This window comes from Penaeus chinensis, chromosome 43 (assembly GCF_019202785.1).
Source record: "Penaeus chinensis breed Huanghai No. 1 chromosome 43, ASM1920278v2, whole genome shotgun sequence".
Classification (NCBI taxonomy): Eukaryota; Metazoa; Arthropoda; class Malacostraca; order Decapoda; family Penaeidae; genus Penaeus; species Penaeus chinensis.
In genome coordinates, this window is record NC_061861.1 from 15919235 (window position 1) to 15929234 (window position 10000).

A 10000-nucleotide genomic window follows, 5' to 3' on the forward strand; every position below is an offset into this window, starting at 1 on the left:
AGATTTGAGTCCTTGCAACGCCATTCCGCAACAAACATCACTGAGAAATGTTTTATTTTAAGTGCTGTGTTGATTCCCGGTCATTTTTAATGCCATGCAGCGGATATACAGAACAAATAGACAGTATCTATCAAAGCCTGATATTTGAACTCATCAAGTGCCCCAAATGCAGAGATAGGAATAAGTTCTAGGATAATTTCAATAAGTACTACGGCATTGCAAAGACATAATCATTATAAGAGGAGACTCTAGTGTTATGAGTTAACTTCGTACAGATGAATACTAAATACTTTTAAGGTAACACGTTTGTAATTCAGTGGATGATTCCATTTCTCTTTGTATATTAGCCTATGATTTGACAGTCTAGAAACCCAGCATATTAAAAAAAATAAAAAATAAAAAAAAATAAAAAAATAAAAAAAAATAAAAATAAATAATGATGGTCAATATTACTACCACGCATACAGTGGTTCTGAAAATCAGACTCTTTGATGTAATCATGTTGGCCATGTTCTATTCTACTCTGATCTGTGATGGATAGCCAACAGTTTTCCATCCAGTCAAGTAATTGCCACTCTTTTCATATTTTTAGTGTTCTGTCAAAGAACAACAAACCTGTAATTTTTTTATTCCGGTAAGTTAAAACTTAGATGGTTTCCTTATTTGACAATAAATTATCAGGGAGACAGAGACAGAGACAGAGACAGAGACAGAGACAGAGACAGAGACAGAGACAGAGACAGAGACAGAGACAGAGACAGAGACAGAGACAGAGACAGAGACAGAGACAGAGACAGAGAGACGAACTAAACTTAAGGAAAACAGTGTAGAGAAAGAATTCCCCCCCCCCCCCCCAAAAAAAAAAGGGTTCCAAATTCTTATTTCTAAACTCACACTTCAATCAAAGGCCCCATTCTTGTTGCAGGCATGTCAGACAATGAGACGGAGAAGTTCGAGGTGACAGACTACGATTTGGAGAATGAGTTCAACACACACCGCCCGGGAAGAAGGATAACAAAAGAACAGCAGATCTACGGCATATGGGCCAGTACCAGCGATGGTGAAGAGGTAAGGGTTTAGGGGAAAATCATTAGTCCTTAATAATAATAGATCAGTGAATTAATTGATACAGGAATGAATAGTTTGGAAATAAAAAGAGACCAAATATATATATATATATAATATAATATAATATAATATATATACAAATATATATAATAAAATATAATTTAATAATATTATATAATATAATATAATATAATATAATATAATATAATATACATACATACATACATACATACATACATACATACATACATACATACATACATACATACATACATACATACATACATACATACATACATACATACATACATATATCTATACATACATACATACATACATATATCTATATATATGTAATAATAATGATAATAATAATAATAATAATAATAATAATAATAATAATAATAATATATAATATATATACATATATATAATATAATATATATACATGTATACATGTATATATAATATGTATACATGTATGTATATGTATACATATATATGTATACATATATATACACATATATACACATATATATACACATATACACACATATACACACATATACACACACACACACACACACACACACACACACACACACACACACACACACACACACACACACACACACACACACACACACATATATGTATACATATATTTATATATACATATATATACACATACACATACATACACATATATATGTCTATGTATATAGTATGCGTGTGTGCATTTAAATATAAATATATGTGTGTGGGTGTTTGTATGTGTATGTATATGTATCATCATAATTGGAATAATGCGACACATAGCCACATCCACCCTTTGTCTCAATGAGGGTCCCTCATGGCGAGCTGCCAGGCAAGGGCTCAGCCCATCTCTAGCTCTTCACGACAGGTTTGATCAATTTGCTCAAGCAATGACTTCCTAGGTCATCCCACAGGCCTCCTCCACTCAGGATTGTCTCAAACAGAGACAGCCAGGTGTGCAGGGTCATCCTGTGGGAAATGAGCCAGGTGCCTGTATAGTTGACAATCACAGATTGTGCATTTAATTAGTCCTGTACCAGTCTCATGGTGTAACCATTGGTTGGACACATGGACACCTGTACCCAATGATTCAGCACAAGGGTCTGTTCAAAAGGCATCAAAATTATATTCCAAGGTACAAGATAGTGTCCAGGTTTCACTATTATATAGTAAAACTGGCAGTATCAGGGCCTTGAAGGCAGGTAGCTTGGTTCTTCTGCACAGGTACCAGCTTCTCCAAATACTCATGTTGAGACAGTTCATGACCCCTGCTGCCAGTGCAGTCTATGTACTGACTTCCTGGTCTGACAGCCCAGAGTCATGAACTGAACTGTGACCTCAAGCACATACTGATTGAGCAGGTTCTCCTAGCAGGCCTCTTTACCACAAGCACATACTGTTTGAACAGGGTCTTCTTGCAGGCCCCTAAAGTCATGGATCTTGGTCTTGGTCCAGGAGACCTCAAGACCCAGGGGCTTCACTTTATTGCTAATGCATCTAGGGCCACTACTAGGGTTTCCAAAGACTCAGATAGAATAGCAACATTGTCAGCAATGTCAAAGTCAGTAACCTTAATATTGCCTAGACTTGCTCCACAGTGACTTTGGACAGTAGCTCTGCCTTGTATCCAGTTCAAGTACAAGTGTTGAAAAGTGTTGGTGCAAGAACACAGCCTTCCCTCACTCTTGAACTAAAAGAAGCTTGACATGCCCCCACCACACTTTACAGCACTTTCAGTACCAGTATACAGGCTTGTAATTAATCCAATAATCCTTGTTGGAATTACTCTTAGTCATAGAACCTCCCAGAAAGATTTGTGATGCACTGTATTGCAGCCCATACCCAAACTCATGGTGGCGTCCTACTGTGACTCAAAGCGCCAGGATACAGTTTACTGTAGACTTTCCAAGAAGGAATCCAGATTGTTCATGATCCCCTGTCAGACAAACTGCACAACAACCATCTGTGGCTTCCAGTGTCTCCTGCGAGATGAATTTCTGTCTTGCCCTTGGGCATTCACCAATTGATTCTTGAGCTGCATTGAATGTTTCAAGCTTGAAGATATCCCACAGCAGTACAGTGCTAATGAGGATGTGGTCGATCTCTTTGGCCACTACCTACTGTGCTGTACCAAGTCCAGTGATATGGGCCAGAACACTGGTACCAAGAGGCAGAAATCCTCAATATACGGGACCTTTCAAAGTTCTGGAAAAGGAAGCCACCCATTAACCCCAGGGGGCAAGGGGTAGGAATTAGCATGAAGCTAAGGTGTGTCCTCACACCAGGGGGCCATGACTCTGTAGCTTTAGGGCCTCCTGCTGTTGCAAGAGCCTCCATAGTTTAGCCTAGGACCACAAAGTACCTAGTTTCCATGGGTGGCCACGAGGAGACATTGCAGAAGTCTTGATGATGGAGAGGCTATGAGCTGGCAGGGGAGACTTACACACAGCTGCTCCCTTTTTGGCAAACGTATATGTACGTGTGTGTGTGTGTGTGTGTGTGTGTGTGTGTGTGTGTGTGTGTGTGTGTGTGTGTGTGTGTGTGTGTGTGTGTGTGTGTATGTGTGTGTGTGTGTGTGTGCGTGCGTGCGTGTATGTGTGCGTGCATGTGTGTGTTTGTACATACTTTAATCATCCCTGTTGAACCCATACTTGCAGGGTGATGACAAAGACGCCCCACCCCCGGCAGATGTGCCCCGGTCGCGTGTGCTTCGGGGCGGCCTCAACTTTGTGCCCGGTGGTATCCAACAGGCGGGCAAGAAAAATGAGAAGGATAAGGACAAGAAGGACGAGGAGGAGGAAGATGAGGAGTCAGAGTCCGAGCTGATGCCGAGGCCCATGTTTGGGGCCAGCGCCGACTCTAGGTGGGTGGAGTTTTTATTTCTTTCTTTTTCATTTTCTGTTTTTTTTTTCTTTCTTTCTTTTGCTTTTTCTTTCTCTCTCTTCTTTTTTTTCTTTTCTTCCCTCTGCTTTTCTTTTCTTTTCACTCATTTTTCTCTTTTATTTTATTTTATTTTATTTTCCCTTCCTTTCCTTTCCTTTCCTTTCTCTTCTCTTCTCTTCTCTTCTCTTCTCTTCTCTTCTCTTCTCTTCTCTTCTCTTCTCTTCTCTTCTCTTCTCTTCTCTTCTCTTCTCTTCTCTTCTCTTCTCTTCTCTTCTCTTCTCTTCTCTTCTCTTCTCTTCTCCTCTCTACTCTACTCTACTCTACTCTACTCTACTCTACTCTACTCTACTCTACTCTACTCTTCTTTTTTTCTTTTCTTTTCTTTTCTTTTCTTTTCTTTTCTTGTCTTGTCTTGTCTTGTCTTGTCTTGTCTTGTCTTGTCTTGTCTTGTCTTGTCTTGTCTTGTCTTGTCTTGTCTTGTCTTGTCTTGTCTTGTCTTGTCTTGTCTTGTCTTGTCTTGTCTTGTCTTGTCTTGTCTTGTCTTGTCTTGTCTTGTCTTGTCTTGTCTTGTCTTGTCTTGTCTTGTCTTCTCTTCTCTTCTCTCACTCCCTCCCTCCCTTCCTCTCCCTCCCTCTCCCTCTCTCTCCCTCTCCATCCTCCTCTTCCTCTCCTTCCCCCCCTCTCCCTCTCCCTTCCCCCCCCCCCTCTTTCTGTTCCTCTCCCTCCCCCTATTATTGTTGTTGTTGATATTGTTATTCTCACTATTATTATTGTTGTTTTGTTTTCAATTTTATGTTCATTATTACAATTTGGACATGTACTTACTTGTACTGAAGATTCCTTATTGTTACGGTGGCATTTAATTCCTTTTCAGTGATGAGGAACCCCCCCTGAAGAAAGACCTCCCCACATCCTTTGCAAGTAAGAAAGCATCTGCATACTCGTCCTTTACCACCTCCTCATCCTCCAAGAGAAATGACATTGCGGGAATGCGTCGAGGAGGACCAGGCGGAGCGGGAAATGCCAGCCTCTTGGGTAGCGGTCTGGGCGACTGGGAAAAGTACACAACAGGCATTGGTAGCAAATTGCTCAAGAAGATGGGTTTTGAGGAAGGGAAAGGCTTGGGTAAGAATCTGCAGGGTATTGCCACCCCTGTGGAAGCCAACAAACGTAAGGGCAAGGGAGCTATTGGTTTCTATGGGTCGGAGAGGAATGAGAGGTCCCTCAAAGACTTCCCAGTACACGATTCAGATGAGGAAGAGAAGGAGAAGTTCAAGGAACAGCTGCAGCAGTGGAAGAAGACAGGGAACAAAAAGAAGATAAAGTACGTGTACAAGAGTGCTGAGGAGGTGATCCAGGAGGGAAAGACCAAGAAGCTGAAGCCGACGGATGACAGCCACATCACCAAGACCAAGGTTATTGATATGACGGGACCAGAGACCCGTGTATTAAGCAGCTACCATGCCATTGCAGGCCAGAAGAGTATTGTAGATGAGTATGAGGAGGACAAGAAGAAAAGATATGAGCATTTTGACTTACCAGAACTGCTGCATAATCTTCAGATTTTGTTGGAGAAATGTGAGGATGACATTGTTAGGAATGCCAGAACGCAGGAGAGAGAGAATGACAGAATTGTCCACTTAAACCATGAAAGGGAAAGGTACGAGACTCTACTAGAAAGAGAGAAGAAGGAACTGGAGAGCCTTGACCAAGCCCTCACTCTTGTTGAGCGACTGGAAACTCGTCACAAAGAACAGACCCTCAGCCTGAGCGAGGCAGCATCCATCTTCACTGAGCTGAAGCGGGACTATCCCAAGATATACAACACATACGAGGTCCCCTACTTAGCACCCACATACATAACGCCTCTTCTGAAAGAGCTGCTCAGGACATGGAATCCACTGGCTCAGCCTGCAGCACACAAGGACATTTTTGCAACCTGGCAGAAGCTGGTGGACCTGGGAGGGGGCCAACAGCAACAGCAGCCTGGGACAGACATGCCCATGGACCCTTACCACCATCTTGTATGGGAGACATGGGCTGCAGCTGTGCGGTCCACTGTGATGGGGCCCTGGGAGCCTCGGGACTGTGGCCCACTCCTGGCTGTGCTGGAAGTTTGGAATGTGCCACTTGTACCTGTGTGGATTCAGGGGCACTTGCTTCAGCACGTTATCTTGCCACGCATCACCCGGGCAGTGCATAACTGGAATCCCAGGCAGGATACTGTTCCTATACACACATGGCTTCATCCCTGGCTGCCCTTACTAGTGGATCACCTTCAGTCTGTGTACCCAGTCATCAGGCAGAAACTTTCAGCTGCCCTCGTTCACTGGCATCCATCTGACCGGTCTGCTAAGATGGTGCTGCAGCCATGGAAAAGAGTTTTCACAGACATTTCAATGACTAATTTGATCCAGTCTAATATCCAGCCCAAACTAGAAGCAGCACTGATGGAAATGACCATCACCCCCCACAGTCAAAATCTGGATCCCTGGCACTGGTTCCTTGATTGGGATGACCTCCTCACTGCCCAAATTTCCATAGACATTCTGGAGCGGTGCTTCTTCCCTCGCTGGTACCAGGCTCTTGGCACATGGCTCTCAGCCAACCCTTCACATACTGATGTGCTTGCGTGGTATAAAGGCTGGAGAGACCTCATGCCCAAGAGTGTGGCTAACCACCTACAGGTCCGCCAAAAGTTCCAGCAAGCCCTGGAGGTTTGCAGTCGTGCGCTGAGCTACCAGCCAGGTGCCACAGATCAATTCAACCTCCTCTTGGCTGGCCTTGACAAACTGAGTGAGCCTCCTCCTCCCCCTCCTCCAGGTTCTCCCCCCATCCAGTGCTCCAAGGATTGGGCAGACATCATCAACAGCGCACGCAGAGAGACACTCAGCATGCGAGAGGTGGTGGAGAGAAGGTGCCAAGAGAGAGGCATTGTATTTGTACCATTGCCAGAGCGCAAGCATGAAGGCAGACCTGTGTATAGGTGTGGCAAACTTAATATATCATTCAACAAAAATGTCATATATGTTCATACAGAGAGAGGATGGATGCCCAAAAGCCTCACAACATTACTGGATGATGCTTAGTCATATTTATTGTAGGTATGTTGTCAGTACCCTACTTTGTAGTATACATGTTGTTCCAGATTGTAAGTTGAATTGTATCTTTTATCCAAGTTAACAAGTAATTAAATGTATTAAAAAAATAATCTCTTTTTTTCTAAATTTCCCTTTACAAGTATAGTTTTTATATATAGTTTTGTTTTTATTGTTCTGAAAGAAAAAAAAAAACAAAAAAACATATATATACCATACTAGAAACAATCATTACAGTATATCATAATTAACCTCTTATTTACCCAGATGCACCTGCCAAGTCTCTGATACACCCCCCCTCCCCCCTCACTCACTCACTCACACACACACACACACACACACACACACACACACGCACACACACACACACACACACACACACACACACACACACACACACACACACACACACACACACACACACACACACACACACACACACACACACACACACACACACACACACTAAGATATGAATTTCAGGAAGATTCCCTGAACTGTGCACTTGGAAGTCACACCTATATGAAGGCCCCTGGCAAAGATTCATTTTTGAATGAACTGCCGGTGTCAGAATGACTGGTAAAATTGTTGGTTATGCTGAAACAACTAATAATAAGGTTCGGAGCAGATAAGTGTCTGAGTTACATTCAGCTGTCAGATACTGATGAAGGCAAATTAAAGCTGTTCTTTATACAGCAAGAAAAGTCCCAACTTCTAGGATTTTTTTCAGTGCTTGGGAAAGACATTCAGGGTTTTGAGAATACGTGCTATTTTATGGAATCATTTAAGCCCCACCTTTCCAAACCTGAAACCAGACCTGAAATTTGTTTCTAGAAGCCTACCATGAACTATTGTGCTTATTCCTTCACCAGAAAGGCCTGGCCCTGCTTGTATTTTACAATGAAATTGTGTTCAATACATTTCTGTATCATTCTGGATCCAAAGATCAAAGAAACAAATTATGAACAGAGATTTTTAAATTTTTAAACAGAATAACAGGAAATTATTGAAAACTTTTCCTCTCAAACGCATTGGTGTCTCAATTCATTTCTAGGGTTTTGTATATAGTCAATATAGTGTGTGTATGTGTGTAAAAGTAGAACATTTAATATGGCTTAATAGCAATGAACACTAATGAATTTTATGATCTTGTAAAGTGAATTAAGTTAAATAAAGATACTCATATAAAGCCAAGGAAAAAACAAAAATTATGAAACATAAAAATGGCATTGTCAGGGTAAGAACTCATTTCTCAGTATATCATAATTAACCTCTTATTTACCCAGATGCACCTGCCAAGAACTCATTTCTATTGCGAAAATGAAAATCAATTAAATTTTAGTACAGAAGAAATGTTCTGTCTTTATTTCCATAAAAAGGAGCATATTTATTATGGTATCAACTGAAAAATACAGAGAGATAGAGAGAGGTGTGGGTGGATGTGTGTGTGTGTGAGAGAGAGAGAGAGAGAGAGAGAGAGAGAGAGAGAGAGAGAGAGAGAGAGAGAGAGAGAGAGAGAGAGAGAGAGAGAGAGAGAGAGAGAGAGAGAGAGAGAGAGAGAGAGAGAGAGAGAGAGAGAGAGAGAGAGAGAGAGAGAGAGAGAGAGAGAGAGAGAGAGAGAGAGAGAGAGAGAGAGAGAGAGAGAGAGAGAGAGAGAGAGAAACTGTTAGCTTATTATTAATCCTTTAGCATACTGTGTGAAATAAGGCGGCAGAGGTAGTAAAGCTAGTAGAATATGCTGTCAACTATTAAACAAAAACAACAAGGTATTTATGACATTGTATGCTACTATTGGTTATGAAAATTGGTATTACCATATAGTAACCATGTGCTTTCATTATAAAGGTTGTGGCAGGGGTTGAGAACCCATGAAAACAATTGTAATGTTTGTATGTACTGATTGTTTTATCAGCACCTGTGTGGTGTTTAGATTCAGGTTAGGGTTTGCCTAATAATCAATTTTATTTAGAAAGGAGTCAGCATTATATTGATCATAGCTGACATTTATTTATTTATAAGTTTTTTTTTTAGTTTTTTTTTAAGATGTTATGGATGAGGAAATCTTACAGTCCTTGCTCAGCCGTACTAATTCACTGCTATGTGGAAGAAAAGACTTTATTATTATTCTACAAACTTACAAGGATGTTCAAGGACTTCATGATTGACTTTGCCCTTACACAATAATCTTTTTTTATCAGTCACTAATACAAGGATCTCATTTATTTTAACTTTCCCTCATTCAAGGATCCAACCACTTGTCTTTTCCCTTTTTAGAATTTCATTAATTACCTTTCCCTCACTAAAGAATCTCATTATTTACTTTTCCCATAATTCAAATACATACATGCCATGCCCACTGCGAGTTTAATTTATTGTTTTTACGCTTAGATGGCTCCGCAAATACTAAATCACCAATGAGCCAATTACGAGCACTACCTGCCTCACCTGTTTACCCTTTTCCTTAATATACATAAATATTTCTGATATCTAATATTTCTGTTAGTAATGTCAATAATACTAATAATTACAGTGTCTATAATAAAAATAACTGAATCGAAACTGATAGTATTAGCAAAAAAAAAAAAATAAGTGCTTTTCCTGCACTCAAGGAAGGGTGAAATCACACAAAGTCACAAGCTCTGTTGATTCATCTACGTCCAGAGACATCTCACAAAACGATACTTTAGTGAACACATTATTTCCTCGGAGGCGTTGGGTTACGGATCTTATTATTCAGCATGTCATCACTCCTGGGTAACAATGACAGAAAACTATAAAATTATAATTACAGTTTGTTCATCTATCTGTATTTTTTTTTGGAGGGAGGGGATCTATTTTTTTCTATTTATAGCTGACACTTGTATTTTTTATTATATTTTAAACTACTGTGGTACTCAAGGCCTTATTGTTAACAA

At 40.6% G+C, this 10000-nt stretch overlaps 1 protein-coding gene across 1 annotated transcript in view; it reads left to right on the forward strand.

The window, feature by feature from the left end:
- The window catches only part of LOC125048403 (tuftelin-interacting protein 11-like), an 8256-nt gene extending 1058 nt beyond the window's left edge, over window positions 1-7198 (forward strand). Inside the window, exons 2-4 of the mRNA XM_047647084.1 lie at window positions 926-1068; window positions 3762-3967; window positions 4862-7198. Coding sequence (XP_047503040.1) covers window positions 928-1068; window positions 3762-3967; window positions 4862-7076 — 2562 coding nt within the window. The 5' untranslated portion in view covers window positions 926-927 and the 3' untranslated portion in view covers window positions 7077-7198. The remainder of the gene's footprint in view (window positions 1-925; window positions 1069-3761; window positions 3968-4861) is intronic.
- Window positions 7199-10000: the final 2802 nt, after the last annotated feature.